Source organism: Ambystoma mexicanum, chromosome 1q (genome assembly GCF_040938575.1).
Source record: "Ambystoma mexicanum isolate Mex_15411 chromosome 1q, UKY_AmexF1_1, whole genome shotgun sequence".
NCBI classification, from domain to species: Eukaryota; Metazoa; Chordata; class Amphibia; order Caudata; family Ambystomatidae; genus Ambystoma; species Ambystoma mexicanum.
This window is the reverse complement of record NC_090922.1, coordinates 1,372,716,343-1,372,736,115: the sequence shown is the minus strand read 5'-3', so window position 1 is coordinate 1,372,736,115 and position 19,773 is coordinate 1,372,716,343. Positions and strand designations below refer to the sequence as shown.

Here is a 19,773-nt window from a genome sequence, read left to right as displayed (position 1 = left end):
CTACTTCTTGGCTCAGTGGGGTCAGGGGGATTCCAACAGAGGGGTGTTATATAGGGGTAGTCATCCAGAACGCATGAACTGGACATAAAGATATATCAATAAGGGTTTTCATTCAGTATTCTAGACTAGGCGTTGACTTGGCTGTAGTGCTGAATTGAATCCTCTTACAAATTGGGGGCTCGTCCGGGATTCTGGGTTAGAATACCACTTGTGCAGCTTAATACAGTGTGCTAACTGACGGGATACATACATCCAGTCGGATCACCACGCTGCATTACGCTGTGAAGCATTCCTCAAAAGGGACACTCCAAGAAAAGTTCTGTTCTGCAAAAATAAAATACTAACTTCTGTAAGTCAGGACAGAGACCAGTCTCTAGAATGACGACCTTGGTAGATATGAAAATAGCCAGAGAGCACTTCTTACATAAACTATTTGTGAGAGGTGAATGGGCTGAGCAGGGCCAGGATGCCTGGTTGCAGGCCATCACGCGACAGGCCACTGAAACAGGGTCAGACTTATGGAGAGATCAGGGTCCATTACATGTGGCCCTGAGTGAACTATATATGGCTCCTAAGGCCAAAGATGAACACGACAAGATTGTTAGGATAGCGGCATATTTATATTTATATATGGGAGCCATACAGAATAAATGTGCTGAAGGCCATGATCTGGCAAAAAGGCAACAGATGGCGTTAGAGAAGGCCCAATCTGATCTGGGCTCTTCTGAGCAAAGGCTGCACAGAAGCCAGGAGTCAGAAAATGAGACCAGACAGTACATCACTAAAATAAAGGAGGATATGGATGTGCTGAAAAAGGAAAAGTCAGAACAGGATACCAGATTTCTGGCCTTGCAGAAGGAACACCAAGAAGGTTTGGACTCCCTACTGCAAAGCCAGAAAAAGCTGGAGCAACAACTGGACTTCAACAGGGTATGTGCTGAGCAGGTAGTCACCCTGCAAGGCCACCTAGATAGGGAAAAGGCAGAAAGCAATAAACTGATTCTGAAAGACCTGGATACCCAGGCAGAGTTTGATGAAGAGCGCCGGAAAGCTGGTGCCCTTCAAAGGCAGAGGGATGACCTGGCGGCACAGATGCAGGCTCTTAGTCAGGAAAGGGACACCTTAGGCCAGGAAGTCTGCCAGTTAAAAAGAAAAACGGAAGAAAATCACTTGGCCCTCCAGGGGCTGGGTGATCTCCAAAAAGAGCATGCAAACTTGTTAGAGCACACCAGAAGGGTGGAAGATGCTCTGGCAAGAAAGGAGCAGGCCAGTAGGGATGGGAATCAGGAGGTAACCCTCCTGCAGCAAAGACTGGCCCAGTGCTCCAGGACCACTCAGGAAGCACAGAGGGAAAATGAGGCCCTCTGTCAACACAATGAGAGGCTCCAACAACAGGTAGAGATGCAGGAGAGACTGATAGAGTCTAGTAAGGCCTTGACTGAGGAACTGAAAGCACAAATGCAGGCTCTTGCATTGCAACAGGGAGCAGGGGAGGATAGAGATGAGGTCCGCTGGGAAAGAGAGACTCCTGACCATAACCTCAGGAGCCCTAACACCAGGGGCCTTCATCTCTCCCAGTCCCTGGACTCTACCACCCCCATGTCCCCTGGCGCACATGAGCACAGGGCCACAGGGATGGCAGATTACTATCCAGCTAAAAGTATGGGGCTCATAGGCCAGTACCACTCAGGAATGGAGGGGTGGGCATCCGGGTATGGGCACCCAAGTACAGTACAGTTCAGTGGGGAACCCCAGGAGAGTAGGCCCCTTAAGGGCATCCTGAAAACTTCTGCCCAGTTAGGTCAGTGGGGGGGGGGTACCCAGCAAATCCTGGCAGCAAGGAGGGATCTGAGGACTCCTCTTAGCACCACAGGAAACAGGAGACCAGGTCCCCACATTCTGCCAGCCATTCCCAGGCTCGCAGAATCCGTGAAAACCTGGAAGAACAGACAGGAACCTCTGGGAGCAGTGCCTCTGAGTCAGAAGATGAATGGACCAGGGTTACCCGAACCAAAAAGGCCAATAAGGCAAAAAGGGCCTTGCTTAAGGACCCCTTAAAGCAGATTAAGGCGATCAGGAGTGTCATCACGCCTTATCATAAGAACGCCAAGTATTCTGTTTGGGAACACTTGGAGCTCTATGAGCAAATGATGGAGACTTTTCATTTGAAGGACAGCCAAAGCTGTATTCAATATGTAAAGTGGACCTTCTCCCCGGAATACTCCAGTTTCTTTGCGGGGCTGGAGGACCAAAATCATTTAAGATGGTCCACCTATAAGGCGGCCATCTTGAAACATTTTTCGATTCATAGAAATCCTCAAGAGGCTCGCAAGGCAGCCTACAATTTGCAGTGTGGGGAGGATCAGGCCCCACAAGAGTTTGTGCAAGAACTGAAACGTGCCTTTGCGCAGACCACCAGAAGGGTGCGCACGGATAGCAGAGAATTTATTAATATGTTTTTCCATGCCTTGCCCAAATACATAATGACCCAGCTCGTGAGGGATTTTCACGAGAAAAGATCTTTAGACTGGGTCATTGAACAGGCGACCCGGATCTATGAGGTGCAGAAACCGGTAGATAGCAAAAGTAATGCCCAGAAAAACCCCAAAGCCAACAGCCCCCCTGCTGCTGCTGCTGCCAAGGTGGCAGAGGTAAAGGTCACCCCCGTTTTAGATTTGGAGATGGGGGGGCCTAAAAACCTACCTGCACCTAATAATGCTAGGCCCAGAAGGTCCTCGGGCCAGTCACAGACAGGGAGCCAGGGAAGCAGCCCCACAAATGGGGTCCCTCGCTCTCCTGATTATGTAAGTCCCCGTTACAAGGGAAATCGACCCATCCTGGGTTATGTGTGGACTCCTCCAGCCCAAGGGGGGGATCCAGCCAAGCACCTAACCCAGGGAACTTCCCTCCCAACTTCTCACAGGAGGGCAGAAATTCTCCAAATCCTGGGCAGAACTTTTTCCCCAGGTATCCACCCAATTTCCAACCCCAAAATCATCCATCCTTCTTTCCCCAATTCCCTGAGCCCAGACAACCTAATCCGGGAGAGGGGAGGCCAAGGGTGGAGGGGTACCCAAATCTTCCCAACCAGGGGTACTACCAAAGAAGGGATAGCTACCCTTCCCGGGATCAGCCCAGGGGAGAAAACAGAGCCCCGTATCAGCCTGAGCGGGTTTCCCAGTTAGAGCGCCAGGTTCAAAACATGGCGCGGGATCTGGGTCACATACTGAGGGCTCAGCAGAACCCTCAGATCGGCATGCCGGCGCAGAACGCACCCAACTCGGGACCTGGTGCTCCAGAACAATGACGGGGCAGCACCCCGATAACTCACCGGTTCCCAGGGAGGAGGCACAAAGGGAAGGGGGGTGTAAAGCCTTGGAGGAAGCTTCCTTCCTCACTTGTAAACAGCCCCTGGAAACCCAGGAACCGGAAACAAAATCTCCTGCCCCTGAATGTCTGCCTCCTATGGAGCTGAGGGGTGGTAGGAGAAACAAAAGACCAAACAGACTCAGTTTGAGGAGGAGGTACAGATCTTCCAATTTGAGGGAGAGGGATCCTCAGAGGATCCTGGGAAAAGGATCTTCTCCTTCAGAGAGGGGGGAACTCCTCCCAAAGAAAAATGGGTCCCTAGGAATGCAAATCCAGACTGGGGAGATGTGGAGACTGAGCTACCGCCGCCCACCATCTCATCCCAGAACCAACAGCAAGAAAATCCCCTGGTTCAAACCCATCCTGGTGACTGCCTCCAAAAAGGGGGGGGCGGCCCGGAACCGGAGCCAGGGGAACCCACAATGGCTCTAATCTCCAGTTGCCAAATTTTTCTTTCAGATTCCCAAGGCTCTCCACAGAATTCTGCCCAAATTTCTTCTCTTGCAATGTCCAAAACCAGAAAGTTAGCCCACCAGTTGTCCAAAAATGTGCATTATCTGTGCCCCCTTGAGGAGAAGGAGGGAAGATATTATGCCCCGGTACAAGTACAAGGGTAGGGTACAATTTTGGCACTGGTGGACACTGGATCTCAACTACCCTTCTGTCCAGAAGGGCCTTTGACCAACTGAATGCAGGAAGGGGAGAGAATTACCAAATTCCTCTCACCTCTCTTCCTGGACAACTGCAGAACTTTGACGGGAAGGAATTTCCCGTTGAGGGGACTGCAGACTTGGACATTAAGATCGGGCGACACAAGGTGAAACACCCGGTCATAGTTGTGACTCCAGAGGGCACCCCTTGTTTACTAGGGAATGACCTCCTGAGAAGGTTGTCACCCCTAATAGATTGCGTAAACAAGGTCCTCTGGACCCAGACTAGCCGACCAATAAAATTAAAACAGAGTGTCAACCATGTTAGTTTAAACGGCACCTGCCACATGGTTGAACAAAAACCTGACCAAGTAGAATTTCACTTCCAGAATAGCCAAATTCCAGACGTGACAGTAATAGCAGTAGGACAACAGACTGGTGATGGGGGGTCCTCTCTATTTCTGAAAATCAACCTTCCTTCCAGTCTAAAGTGGTACTCCACGCTGGAAGGAAACACTCTGAGATTCTATACTAATCCACAATCAGAAACTCCCACTCCTATAGTCCAGAAAGATGTGAAATCAGCTCAGAGCCTGGCTGATATTCAGCAAATTGGAGAGCAGTTGTTCATCCCTATTCAGTTAAATGATGGGAAGGACTCTGTTCTCGCTCGAGTGTGTGTGAACAACGGTAAGAGCTTCATCAGCGAAGCCATGTTCCGCCAACTCCCAAAAGATCCAGCCATTCCCACATTCAAACTGATAGACAAATGGGAAATGGACCTGGAAGCACCTAATTCCAAACGTCTCCTGCCAAGCAGGTGTATGCTCAAAATCTCCATTGGCAACAAGAGCATAGTCCACAATTGTTGGGTCGTGCGAGACGTCCCTGCCGCCTTTTACTTAGCCAGTGACATTCTCAATCGCTTTGCCATTAGTTTGGACCTAATAAACTTCAAAGCTTGGTCCCGAGTAGCGAATAATCCCATGGGCTTTGATGATCCAGAAAAAGCATTTAGGTCAGCTCAATTGCTACCTTATGCAGTTGAAATTCAGATCAAAGAGGAAGTCACCATCCCAGAAAGGACCCGACAATTCTCCCTGGAAGTGAAAGCTAAAAGAGGACAACATTTGAAAAACCCTGATGCTTACATACATCTAAACGCTTCTCTCCAACAGCAAGGGTTGGGGGTAAACCCAACTCCATTAGTCAACATAGAACATGACACCATTCCAATAGAGGTGGATAACAGCGACTTAAAGAGTATTACTCTAGCCGCAGGCACCATTATTGGAATGGCGGTTGATGTCCGACATTTTTCTATAGATTTAGGTAATGGACTGTTAGGGCCAATCCCCAAGGACTGCTTTGACAGTGACAGTGACGACAATACAACACCAGACAGGATTTTTACCCGGCATGGGGGGAACTTCCTGGTGTACATTTCTTGCCCTTATGGTAAGGAAGATGTGACTTGTGACTTCAGGAGGGATGAGGTGATTTTCCAAGTCCATGAGGGCTGCCTTTCCCACCTGAAGCCCCCAGTCCAAATCAGCACTCTGACCAGGGACTTCTCCACCCAGCTGGAGGAGGCTGCTGAAATAGCCAAACCAGAAGTCTTTCCAGGCTTCAGGCAGATGGTGGAAGAGAGAGTCAACCTAGCTGATGCCTGTGTGACTCTGGAACAAAAGCAAAAGTTGAAACAAGTTTTCTTGGATTTCCAAGATCTCTTTGCGGTAGACTCATATGACTGTGGTCGCACTGACATCCACACAACAACAATCCCTACAGACCCTGGCATGACTCCTGTGTTTGTGAAGCAATATCGCTTGCCTCTCGCATCAATGGAGTCCCTTACTGAAATAATTAAGAACCTTGAGTCCCGGGGAATAATCGGTCCAGTCCACAGCACCTTCAATAATCCGGTGCTGGGAATATTGAAGCCAAACGGCCAGTGTAGACTCTGCGCCGACCTCAGGGAGCTCAACAAACGGGTCCATACTTCCCGATGGCCTCTGCCCTACATTTACCAAGGGCTGGCCCAGATCCAGGGGTCACAGGTATTCACTGCAATAGACCTGACCAATGGATACTGGACTGTGCCTTTCAGTAGGGAGGACCAATACAAGCTGGCTTTTACCTTTGGGGGCCAGCAGTACACATGGACCCGGACTACCTTCGGATACCTTAACTCCGGTAATGAGTTCAATATTTTCCTACATAAGGCCATGCCCGACCTGGGTGCGAGGGGTAACCTGGCTTATGTAGATGATGTCCTCATCAAAGGTTCATCTGTGGAGGAACACATAGCGGAGATCCGTTATGTTCTGACGCAGTTGAGGGCCGCCGGAGCAAAATTTTCCTTTCAGAAAGCACAGTGGTGTAGAACCCGTGTTAATTTCTTGGGGCATGAGATTACTCCTCAGGGTCTCTGTCCCCAGGAAAAGAAAGTGGAAGCCCTCCAAAAACTGAAAGACCCCACAACTCTGCGGGAACTAAGGAGCCTCCTTGGACTGACTAATTACAGCAGAAAGTTCATTGAGGGCTACGCAGAGATCACCAGACCCCTGATTCATCTCCTGAAGGGGGGGGTCAAGTGGGAATGGGGTCCAGAACAAGCCGAGGCAGTAAAACAACTCAATAGAAGCCTCTCACAAGCGCCTTGCCTAGCTTACCCCGTCAGAAACAAAGAGTTCTTCCTGGAGACGGGGTTCTCTAATACATGCTTGACGGCAGTATTATACCAAAAGCATGACAAGGTCAATAAAGTAATCTCCTATGCGAGCAAAACTTTATCCTCTGTGGAGGAAAAATTCAACGATTGTGAGAAGGCACTCCTGGCAACGGTGTGGGCATTGAAGAATTACCACCCGTTTATCCAGGGGGAACACATCATAGTGGAGACTCCACACCAGCCTCTGCAGTATCTCCAAAGTGACAGAATCCGGGCCGGAAATGTGAGGAATTCCCGAATTACTTCCTGGATTCTGTCAATGCAAGGCTTTCCTGTGGAGGTCAGATATGGCCAAAACAAGAAGAGTCCCCTCGCGCAAGGTCTGGCTGACTTGCATGATTGTGCCAGAGAAAACTGTCTCGAGGACGAAAGTCTAAAAATCAAGGACAACATGGAGGCATACCTTAATTCCCCACACAAAGTCTTTGAAGAGGACAAGTGTGAGGGAATGCCCACTGTCTATGTGGATGGATGCTCTTACCATGTTGACAACAACGGGGAGAAAGAACTGGTGGCTGGCGTAGGGAATGCATGGGTGAAGGAGTTCCCAGAACCCTCCGCTGGATACAAAATTGGTCCCCGAAGTAGTCAGGTGGCAGAATTGATGGCTGTGCATCAGGCCATCCTCACTGCTGTCCAGCATCAACTCCACGAACTGGTCATAATCACAGATTCGGATTATGTACGGAACGGGTTCGTGGAGCACCTGGTTAATTGGAAAGCCAGAGGCATGTTATGTGCTAACAACAAACCCTTGAAACATGGGAAGTTGATCCAAAACATTGATGATCTGGTCACCTCGAATGAGATGACCATCTATTGGAAAAAGATCAAGGGTCATTCCAAAGTAGAGGGACCAGACAAAACTGGAAATGACTTAGCTGATCAGCTGGCCAAAACCGGGGCCATCCAAGGGGATCTAATTGAGATTGAGTCCCTGTTGGGGGAAATCCAGGTCACTGCTATCACTAGGTCCCAGACAAATGCTCACAACGACCTTTCAATTGCACAATGGAGTAAGGAGACCCCTGATGCTGATTTGATTACCGCTCAGAAGGGGGATCCAATAATTGGTAAATTTTACCAGCACCTTGAGGACCCTGAGAACTTTCCCCTGACGGATACCGATTACATTGGGAAAGAGGACCTAAGAGTGTTGATGAAGTGTCCAAAAATGTTCTGGATCCAAGACGGTTTGTTGGTAAGGAAATCCAAAGCTGGCCACGATCAGTGGGTGGTTCCTACCTCATTCCGAAGCCTGATGTTAAGTCACGCCCATGATGCGGCCACCGCCGGTCATAGGGGGTTTCACACAACACTGGAAATCTTAAGAGAGGTTGCATACTGGCCACACATGGGGCAGGACCTCGACCAATACTTGAAGGGGTGTCTTGTGTGTGCACAATTTCAGCCATCATCCCTCACGCACCGTGCGCCTCTCCAAAAGAGGGGGATGACCCTGCCATGGTCAGATTTACAAATCGACTTTGTAGGCCCCGTGATTCGCTCTGCTAGGGGGAATAAGTACATGTTGACTGTGACATGCTTGTTTACCAAGTGGGTGGAATGTCTCCCAGCCCCAAATTGCAAGGCAGAAACTGCAGCTGCCCTGATGATTAACCACATCTTTTCCCGTTTTGGTCTACCTCAAAGGATTGAGTCAGACAGGGGTAGCCACTTCACCAGTGAAGTAATGACAAAGATGTGGGAGATACTGGGGGTCAAGAGAAAGCTACACATTGCTTACAGGCCAGCTTCTTCTGGGGCAGTAGAGAGTTATAACCAAACCATTGTGAGCATATTAAAGAAGTTTGTGGCAGATTCTGGGCCAAGTTGGGATATCTGATTACCTCTGGTCCTAATGGCCATCAGATCTACCCCTTCATCTGCAACCAAAATGTCACCATTTGAGTTGATGACTGGGCGCAAGATGGTGCTTCCGCAGCATTTGCTCTACAGGACCCAAGAGCAGACACTGATAAATGCCTCCACAACTCATGAGTATGTGGAGAATTTAAGGAAACACCTTAAACATGCTTTTGCTTATGCTCAGCGGAATCTAGAAAGATCATCTGATAGCATGAAGACCCACTATGACCTGAAGACTTCAAGGAAGGAATATCAGGTGGGAGACCGGGTCTATCTATACAACTTCCAAAGGAACCAGGCCAAACAGCGAAAATTTCTGCCGACATGGAAGGGACCCTTTGAGATCATCGACAAGATCTCCCCTGTGGCCTACAAAATCCACATCCCCAAAGGTCCTTTGGCAGCGGGGGAAGACAAGTGGGTCCACATAAACCAGTTGAAATGTTGCCATCCCAGGCACACTCTGCAACAACTGGAGGAATCCTCTGGAATCCCAGCGGGTACTGTCTCAGACTAATTCAGTTCCAACCATAAAACAGACCACATCTAGTCTCTAAAATATTGTGATTTGCATGAAACTGTCTCTTAGTTATACTGTTTTTTTTTTTAAAAATAAGAATGTAATGTTTCGTTATGATGAAATGCATATGCTGCCCCACTATCTCAACAGTGGTGGAAGAAATGTCCATGAATAGGTATTGCCGCTCTTCCTTTGTCGTCCTAGGAGAAAGAAAACCTGGAGACCGGCCAAGGAGGATGATCCGGAGACTGGGAGCAGAGACGCCAGGGGCCCAGTGTACCGCCCAATATTCCCATCAGGACCGGCGAGGAGAACCGATCGATCCACCGGATGAAGGAAGAGATGCTGAACTGGCCATCTACCGGAAGAAGATGAGAACTACATCCCAGATCTTGCGGGTCCCACCAGTGAAGGATCAGATGGCCACCGCAAGAAGGGGGGCTTGTGGGATGTATTTACCCATGCATCCGAGCCCTACCTCAAAACTGTGCAGTACTGACATGGAAAACATCATGATGGCCAAAGTTTCCCAGAAAATGCACAGGGAAATGCATGAAGAATGGGCTGCCACTCATTTTTGCCGATGTTATGGGCACAGAAGGACACTGCCTAAAACCACCATTGGACTACCCACACAGTAGTCTGAAACCATTGGAAGTGGCAATGCTGATTGCCAAAAGCAAACCCATAACTGTTGGGAATTCATTTTCTTAAATCCCAAAAAGGGGTGCAGTACCAGTACTCACCACTATCCAAAAGCCGGCGTTTTAAAACAGCACCAGATTTTACTTTTTGTAAAACTGAATAAATGAACCCAAAACAGGCCAAAGAAAGACTTACTGAGAGGTGGATCCAATGTAAAGTTATATTCTGAAGTGACTTGAAGGTTTATAACAAGACTGGCTGAGCTGTGGATTTCAGCAGTTTAAGTAAATTTGGACTGAAAGACACTAAAAATCTAAATGTTTAAAAGAAATGAGTGACCTATTTCTGAGTGTCACATAGGTTGCAATTGTTTAAATGTCATAGTTTTGAACTTAGAATCAGCATTCTAGCTGCATATGTAAAAAATTGTCTTGACTTAAACTGGGGAACAAAAAGTGACATTTTAATATCTGAAACCTGGCTTGAGAAACTGAATTCTGCCTGGCAACTACCCCCATCAGGAGTGAAACTTGAGTCACAGCTGTATTCCCAGGCCTATCTGCCTTTTGCTGGCCATACTAAGGATATGCCATCTCTCTGATAATTGAATTAAGGGGAGCCCCCACAGAATACAGGAGCTCTGAACAAAGCCCTGTCCTGACCCAGGCAGATGGTTTATTGCAGATGTCGTAAAAGTAGCTTCCTCCTGAAGCAAAGGGGAGGGGCACTGCCTGTGAGAGCAAGCTGGCTTGGCAGAACTGGAAAAACCAGAAATTCAACCTTGTGCTGGAGGAAAACCACACCCCTTTGGGGCCAGAACATAATTCTAAAAAGATGGATAACTCATAGTACGGACTTGTGAAAATTATTTAAATGACACCATAATTCTTGTGATTTTTCTGCCCACATTTTAAGACGTGTTAGGACCCGGTGGTATGTTCAGGGGGGGTTTGGCGGAAAAGAGGATATTACTCAAAATGTGTGCATGTGAAAAATCTGACACTTCATCAACTAATGTCCATACTCCTTGCGCACATGTGTGTAAATTTGGGGTAATGTCCGAAATTGCGAAATCAGTTAAAAAGTGAAATATGTTCCATTTCTGAATGCAAGCCCCCAGGAAGAGCAGAGTTTGAACAGGGGATACCTCCTGTGATATGTGAGGGGTGCGTGTAATTTTAAAACAATATGTACCTCTGCAAATATGTATTTGGTTCAAATCTAGATTTGTGTGCAAGTTGACAGGAGGAGTGGACTTTCTGCAGGCTGTAAAATGACATCACTCTGACACAACTTAGCTCCCCCAATCAGGGGAGAAATGAAAGCTTGGCCAATGATAAGTGGAGAGGGGTAGGGTCTAGTGATGCTGCACACACACCCATTTTAAAAACACATAAAAGCAGACAGACAGGACAGATAGGGACCTTCAAATCCATTTGCTGCGGGACGCTCTGCTGGAAAATCCATACTTTACCTCCATCAATCTCTAGAGAAAGCTGTGCAGAAAGATCCAGACTTTAAATCCATCAATCTTCAGAATCCAGAGAGAGAGCAGACCCAGATCACTGTTAGCAGAACCAGAGACCCAGACCAGACCAGCAGAGAGAGCTGACCCAGATCACTGTGAAGTGCAGAGACCAGAGTCCAGTCTAAAACCTGACCAGATCCGTGGCGAGGCCCATTTAACTCAAGAATATAGTGTGAGTACCTAGAAAACTGTGCAGACCAATCTCTTAGTTAAAATAATATAATCCAACCTATTTTAATCTAAGTAGAACTGCCTCCTAACTGTCACCTGTCATTTGTAAAGCTGTCACCTGTCATTTTCTAGTTGCAAGCTGCACTTGTCTTTTTTGAACTTTAAAATTTCAAATCTGAAAAACGACCTTTATTTAATCGCTCATATCTCCGTGACCGTTTGTGCTAGAGACGTGCAGTAACTTTCCTCTGAAAGCTGAGAATCTACGAACCTAGAACCGCATTCCTACCCCCTATAGTTTTGCCGCAATCGTGAAAAACGCACTCGCGAATTTTGCCGCGATTTGCAAATTTCTTCATGTGTAAAAATCTGCTGCTGCTTGCCTTTCAGTTGCCAAAAATTTGTTTAACCTGCTAGTTACACCCTGGATCCTTGTTAAAGTAAGCCTGCAACTAATTTAAACCAACTAATCCTCAACCTGAACCTCTAGAGGGAATTAAAAGCATTTTAGCATATTCTTTTCTTCATTTCCAGCACATTTAAAAGCATTTGGGCCTGTGTTTTCAACTTCTGTAGTCTAAGTTGCTGGGGTGAACTGAATTACATTTGATTGCGTTTCTGAGAACTGTGTGCTTTCCTTCCATTTCCTTGCATTGCATAAAGGGGGAGGGGATTGCCAGAGAAAAGTGATTACATTGTTTTGTTGAAATCATATTGAGTATTTTCTGTACTGCATTTCATTTAACATTGCATCCATTTGAACTCTATAAAGCATTCTCTATCACATTATTCTTCTGTCCCTATTTACCAGTGTGCTACCTTATCCATTTCATGTCAACTCCTTAGTGATTATAAAGAAGTGTGCTAGTGCCAGATTCTCTGTTGTTAATCTTTATCATATCAGATTAAGTGTGATATTCAATTATTAATTTATTATAAAGTGTGATATATATATCTATATTGTTTAAAGTCTCAAATAAACCTTTTAACTTGCAAAACAGAACTACTTCTTGGCTCAGTGGGGTCAGGGGGATTCCAACAGAGGGGTGTTATATAGGGGTAGTCATCCAGAACGCATGAACTGGACATAAAGATATATCAATAAGGGTTTTCATTCAGTATTCTAGACTAGGCGTTGACTTGGCTGTAGTGCTGAATTGAATCCTCTTACAAGATACTGAGATGGGGATGTTGTCAACAGTGAAGGATCTGTATTGCTTGTCCAGCCTGCCCAAGGTGGCCGGGAATCCAATCAACAGAAGTTTGGTTTTCTCATTGTTGAGGCATAGCCAGTTTTCTGCCATCTAGGATTGGATTGTGGTGTATCTGGGTTGAGGGTTGTTAAGGTCGGACATATAATCACCCGAGTGGTGGATGAGAACCTGGGTGTCATCAGCATAGATGGTGTATGAGATACACAGGGCATCCAGGATTTTGAAAAGGAGTCTCGCGAAGAGATTGTAGAGGGTGGGGGCAATGCAGGAACACTGTGGGACGCCACGCTGGATGAAGCTAGGATTAGCAGAGGCTGAGTCGGAAAAAACCTTCATTGCTTTTTCCTGTAGGAATGAGGTAATCCATTTACAGGCACTGCAGGAGAGGTTGGCTGTGGTGGAGAGATGGTGGCAAAGGGTCTTATGGTCCACCAAATCAAAGGCAGCCGATAGGTCCAGAAGGAGAAGTAGTGCAGGTTTGCCTGCATCTCTGAGGTCGTCCATCTGGTTTTTGAGGTCAAGGAGGGGCGTTTTGGTACCATGTCGAGGCCAGAAGCCTGATTGCCAAAGACCAAGGAGGTGGTTGTCCTCCAGGAACCTTTGCACTTCCAGGTAAGCTGCTTTGTCCAAAACTTTTAGTAAGAAGGGGACAGTGGTGATGGGTCTGTAATTCACAGAGACTGAAGGGTATAGGGCGAATTTTTTAAGGAGCGGACGAACCCACACTTCCTTAAGTCCAGCTGGGACATGGCCAGACTGGAAAGAGGCGTTAATGAAGGCAGTGATAAAGGGTGCAAGGGGGGTTCCACAGTCCTTGATGACCTGTACTGGGCAGGCATCCCCTTTACAGTTAGACAGCTTGATTGACCTAAGGAGGGCAATGACTTCAGATTTAGTCATGTCCTTAAATTCAAATAGCGGGGGTTGGTTGGTGTCAGTAGCCGGTGAGGGTGAGCTGTGGCTCATGGCTATGATATTGGCAAGAGCCTTTTGGTGGGCCAGGATCTTGGTGTGCAAAGTGTCCAATTTCTCGAGCATGGCCAATTGAATTTTGTTGCACCAAGATCGTCTTTAACAAGAGTGGAAGGAGGGGAGGTGGGGGTCACAACCTCTCCGAAAATGGTGAAAATGTCTTTGGTAGCGCATTTGGCGTTAGCTGTCCTTGTGTTGAAGGAAAGGGCTTTGGCCTTGATGATGGCGGTATTATATTCAGTGGACAGGACCTTGAAAGCAGCTTTTGTGGTGTCTTTATGGCTGTTCTTCCAGGTAGAATTTGCAGCTCTTTTTTTCGAACGCAGCTGTAGGAGTTCCTGGGTAAACCAGGAGTTGGCATGTTTGACTTTCTTTGCTTTTTTGAGGGTGAGTGGAGCTACAATGTCTATGGCTTGTGTAATGCTCTTTTTAAAGTCATTAGCAAGTACTGTGGGGTCAATGGAGAAGGGGGAGAGCAGTGCAGGCACCAGAAGGGTTTGAGTGATGTTCTCCTTGGTAAGCATTTTTGAACTTCTAGAGAGTGCAGCAGGAAGAAGAGCACCCGACATGGGGGGTCCTTTGGAGGTGTTGATGTCAAATTTAATGCTGTGGTTGTCAGACCAAGTAATTGGAGCGATTTCTTTGACATTTAGTGAGCAATTGTGGTGGGAGACCCAATCTAATGTGCGGCCTTTAGAGTGGGTGGGGGTAGTGATAGCTTGGGAGAATCCAAGTGTGGAGAGAGCCTTGTGTAAGGCAATGGCGTTAGGGTCACTGAGGTTGTTAAAGCCAAGGTTGAGATCTCCCAGGAAAATGACTTTAAATGTCTTCTTTAGGTTGTCTGAGAGTGAGTGGTTTAAGGCTTCTGGAAAGTCTGAGTTAGGCCCAGGAGGGCGGTAGACAGCATGGAAGGCAATAGTGTAGTTAGGTGAGAGATTGAGTTTGAGCAGAAGGTAATCAGAGCTCGGACCCAGGTCCCCTTGGACTCTCCTGACTGAGAGTGTCTCTCTTGCGATAGCAACAACTCTGCTACCTCTGTGGGAGGCACATTCCTGTCTATAGATGGTGAATCCCTCAAGAATGGCAAGGGATAGGGCAGGGCCTGGGGCTTCGTTAAGCCAGGTTTCACTAAGGAAGAGAGTGTCCAGTTTGTTTTTGACGATGAGGTCGTGCATATCCAGGGTGTGTTCTGGTAAGGAGCGGGAGTTAACTAAGGCACATTGCAGTGGGGAGTCAGTAACATGCCGAGTACCAGCAACAGTGGTGATGCTAGGCAATGTAGCCACTGGGGCAGTGCAGGGTGCACTCACATTTAAGGCAGCAGTGGCAGTACAGGGTGCACTCACATTAAAAGCAGCAGTGGCAGTACAGGGTGCAATCAGATATATGGCAGCAGTGGCAGTACAGGGTGCAATCACATCTATGGCAGCAGTGGCAACACAGGGGGCAATCACATCTGTGGCAGCAGTGGCAACACAGGGTGCAATCACATCTGTGGCTGCAGTGGCAGTACAGGGTGCAATCACATCTAGGGCAGCAGTGGCAGTACAGGGTGAAATCACATCTATGGCAGTATTACTTACAGCCGGCAAGATAGCTCAGCGGGTTGAGCGCTCTCTGATGCGATCTGAGCGTGATCTGCAGGTCGCAGGTTCGAATCCCGGCAAGGCCAACTCAGCCTTTCAACCTTCCGAGGTCGATAAATGAGTACCAATTTCGGTTGGGTGATATTGTATGTAAATATGTGCTCTGTGAAGCGCTTAGGATTAAAGTGCTATATAAATAACACATTACAGACTATGGCTGGCAGGACAGTGCATGGGTTGCTACCGTGGGTGGTAGTGCAAGGAGGATGCAAAGTAGGAGTGGCATGTATAAATCCAGGTACAATACTCCTAGTGACTTCCACAGAAGTTTGGGAGGATGGTTCGGTTATTCTGGAGAGGTGTCTCCAGGCTCGGGTCCAGCCACGTGTGTCATTTGGTGGTAGGCCATGTATGATCGGAGCCTTAGCAGCCGCTGTGTATGGCATAGAATGCACTCGCGAGATTGGCGGACTCCTGACTCACAACAGGCTGTGGGCGGAGTGAGGCTTACATGGGATGGGTGCATGGGTGCTCACAGCTTCACTAGTTGTGTTAGCAAGATGTGCCAGGGAGGTGGTGAGAGTGGGTAGAGGTTGTGAAGTTAGACGGATACAGAGGGAGGAAGGGAGGGAGATCTTTGCCCCAAGGCGGGCTGATCTTGCACAGAGAGTTGGGCAAGACATTGACGAGAGGTGGGTGGGTATGCAAGAGTATAACCGCAAATTTCTCAACTCAATGGCGCTCACGATAGGCAGTCTAGGGCTGCAGGTAGAGCCTTGACTCTTACCTTGAGGGTTTTTTCCAGAGGCAGCGGTCAGCGCTGTCTAGCAGCGGAAAGCTGCAGAGAGCGTGCTCGGCCTTGGCTCCTGGCCTTCGCGCTCCTGCGTCTTCGCCTGTCGGTAAGCCTCCCGTTGGATAAAGTTGGAAGGGGAAGGATGAGGAATGCCGGTGCGCCAATCAGCGGTGGCGTTTTCAGGTTGTTTGGGGGTTGCCATGGGAGAGGATGCGGAGGCCAACTTATGATTCCATTTCTCAAGATTCCATTTTGGAAATGGGTTGTATTTCCAAAATGGATGCCATCCTACTGCCCAATTTACCCATACAGCCACTAATTGTAAACGTTGCATCCAGAATGCTGACCACATGCAGTGTTCCATCTCCACATGTGAAGTTCCTCATTGTTCTTACGTGCTATTTACAATGACCTTCGGGGCAGCACATTCCTCATAAATTGATGGAAATCATCAGATCTTTGCTTGCAGTGGTGGTAATATATGCTTGAGGATTTCTTTAGAGAAAATCAATCAGACTCACAATGAGGAGCTAACTGTGTCAGTAGTGAAAGTGTATTGGCCATCGAAAGCAGACAACAGCATTCAGATTTGTTTGAGTATCAAAATAAGCACATGCTTACTTGCTTGATCTACAAGAAAGGAGAATGATCACCAATACAATACAATACAATACAATACACCAATGAAAAAGAATGACTTAACGCCCTCCTAAACCCAACAGGTTCCTATATATACCCCAGGACACCAATACACAATTTGAATGTGCCCCTCTCTCAACAACAGAAGCCTTGAAAATCATCACAAGCCTCAAGCCTTCCACGAGTCAAGGTGACATCTGACTGGCCTTGCTCATCAAAGACTGTACTGCAAACTTATCCCTTTCATCAGAACCCTATTCAATGCCTCCTTTGAAATGAGCACTATCCCAACTAACCTCAAAGATGCGTGGGTCCTCCCTTTACCGAAGAACCCTACCTTAGACCCTAACATCCCTACAAACTACTGCCCTATAACAACAGTACCTTTTCTCCTCAAAATATTGGACAGGGCAGTTTACCTGCAAATCCCAAACCAGTTGCAACCACCTAGGCCTTCTATCCAGTGCATGGTACTGAATCAGCCTTCCCGGATCTAAAAATACAAATGGACGAGATCAAAGATAATGGGAATTTAGCACACCTTCTCCTGCTAGACCTTTCAGCAGCCTTTGACCAAGGCCATACATTGGATACAGTCCTTCCTAACCATCAGACCTATGAGAGCCTTCTCACCCAGCACAGCAGCATTGCCAGCCCCAGTCACCTGTGGAGTTCCTCAAGGCTCTTGTCCTTCCCCAACACTCTATCATATTTTCACCAAACCTCCTTTCGACCTTCTCAATGACATGGGTGTCACCTAAACTAACTATGCAGACGACACCCAAATCCTCAAACCCATCACAGGCATATATCATTCAGACTCAAAATTACTAAATTAAATTTACCAAACCATCCAGGCCTGGATGGCCCAACATGGCATTTGTTTAAAAAATGAAAACACAGTAATACTCCTCATAGGCTGACAGCACCGTCTAAACAAACCATCCGACATGTTCTAATCCTTTGCTATTGATGGCATCACCATCAATGACTCCAAGAAAGTAAAAACATTAGGCATTTACCTTGATTCAGCTCTCACTTTAACCAGACAAAGCAGCACCACAGCATCTGTGGCAGGTTACATTTCAAAGCTTATCAATGCCTGTAGACCTTTCTTGTCATCATACAGCTCTATCACTCTGGCTAGAGCTCTTATCTTATCCAGATTAGACCACTGCAACAGTCTCTATGCAAGTACTAACAACTGTAATATCAAAAAACTTCAGGTGATTGAAAATAATGCTCTAAGAGCAGCCCTTAACATCCCAAAAAATAAACACATTACCATAATGAGAACGAATGCCCACTGGTTGCTGGTCCATGACCAAATCCTATTTAAAACCCTCTCCTTGACACACAAATGTCTTTCCAACTCAGCCCCCATGTACGTATCCAACAAAGTATCCAAAAACCAATCCAGCAGACCATTGCACTCAACCACTTCTCATTTAATCACCATATCAGATTCAAACTACAGAAAGCAGGGGGTAGCAGCTTCCCAGAGGTAGCTGCCAAACACTGAACGCTCTACCATCTTCATTAAGATCTGAATCTTCCCTTTGGTCCTTCGGTAAAAAAAGCTTGAAAACCTGGCTTTTTACACAAGTGCGGCTAAAGTAATTCTCTCTCACAAGACCGCTTAAACATCTACTCTCCCCAGCACCGTTTAGAACAGAATTGTTAACCTATACCTTACTACGCATCTATGTATGTACTGTTTAACCATATGCTTGACTCTGAACAGAATTGCTAACCTATACTTTACTATGCATTTATGTGTGTAATTCTTTGCTTTAGCTGAAAACAAAACAGCATCTAAATGCCTCAGGGTTTAGTGCACTTTACAAGAGTCAAATTAAATACATAAATACTTTGTGAAGCCTTAGAAGGCGCATGTTTTTAATTTCAAAATTAAGTGTCATCCAAAAATAGATTGCTTTGTTGCTGAGCCATTCAGAAAAATGCTGCACACTCTTATGGGCAGCGCAGCAGCTCTTGATTTGCAAAGCCTTACCCAGTCCACTTCCAAGTATCTGCACACCTTTGTACTTGAGCCCTCATTGTTTGAGATATGCACACCTGCCACAACATGAGTGCATTCCTTATCTGGAAGATATTCATAGCTGCCACCGCATGAATGTATTTCATATCTGTAAATTGTGTGCTGCTTGGAGTATGCCAAAGGGCTACTCACAATCCACTTCTCATGCATCTTAAAAACTGGACAATATCTTTGACTGTTCTTAATTGTACCCCCTTGCATTTCTCCCTTTTCACTGTCCCAACTATAAACGTTTGTTTGCAAAAATACACAGCATGCACGCCTTCAGTGCCCTGTGACCTAAAGCAATTAGTCAAATTAGCATTGATTGTGTAGTTACTTGATCACTGTTTTCCCTGGGCAGGAACTGGTTAATAATTAGAAGAGAGGTATGAAGAAGTGCATCAAAGTCCACCCTGGAGGACGCTGCTGCCCACACTGCACGCGTAGCCATGAGTAATGTGACGGGAGCCCCCGGCGTCCTGCCCGGCAGCAGCGGCATGGAGAAGAAGACCTTCGGGACTCCAGACATCATTGTCGTTGTCGTTTACTTTGTCTTTGTTCTTGTCGTTGGAATATGGGTAAGTCCAAATGTCCTGTACATTGGCAGACGGTCCCTCCATGATATACTTGCCACAACAGGATATCTTCTTTCGCTTTTGCTTCAGTTCAATTGGTTCCATGTGTTACAATCGTGGCAAAAATTGCTGTTTACATAAAAAATCACGGCAAAAATGCCGTGGTTTTGCCGCTGCAATCTGTGTAAAGGATGCGGGGGGGACACCCCGGCAAACCCCAGACCCATTATACCATTTAAAGGGAGCGGGGGACACCCCTGCAACCCCTGTCCCCCTTAAATGGTATAATGGGTACACCTTTACCAGGTCAATCCACAGCATTTTTGCCGCAATTATTTGTAAAGGCGACATTTTTGCCACGATTTTATTACTGCATACCGTTCAATTCATGTGCATTTAACTACATAGATATTCTTACCATGTGGCATTCCATCAGTCCTAACCGTATACATAGGAATTGCACA

General features: G+C 46.9%; 1 protein-coding gene across 2 annotated transcripts in view; it reads left to right on the top strand.

The window, feature by feature from the left end:
* SLC5A9 (solute carrier family 5 member 9) overlaps positions 1-19,773 on the top strand; it is a 702,002-nt gene that overhangs the window by 117,176 nt on the left and 565,053 nt on the right. For both annotated transcript variants that reach the window (XM_069642236.1, XM_069642237.1), the window contains exon 2: positions 19,096-19,312. In XM_069642236.1, coding sequence (XP_069498337.1) covers positions 19,184-19,312 — 129 coding nt within the window. In that variant the 5' untranslated portion in view covers positions 19,096-19,183. The remainder of the gene's footprint in view (positions 1-19,095; positions 19,313-19,773) is intronic.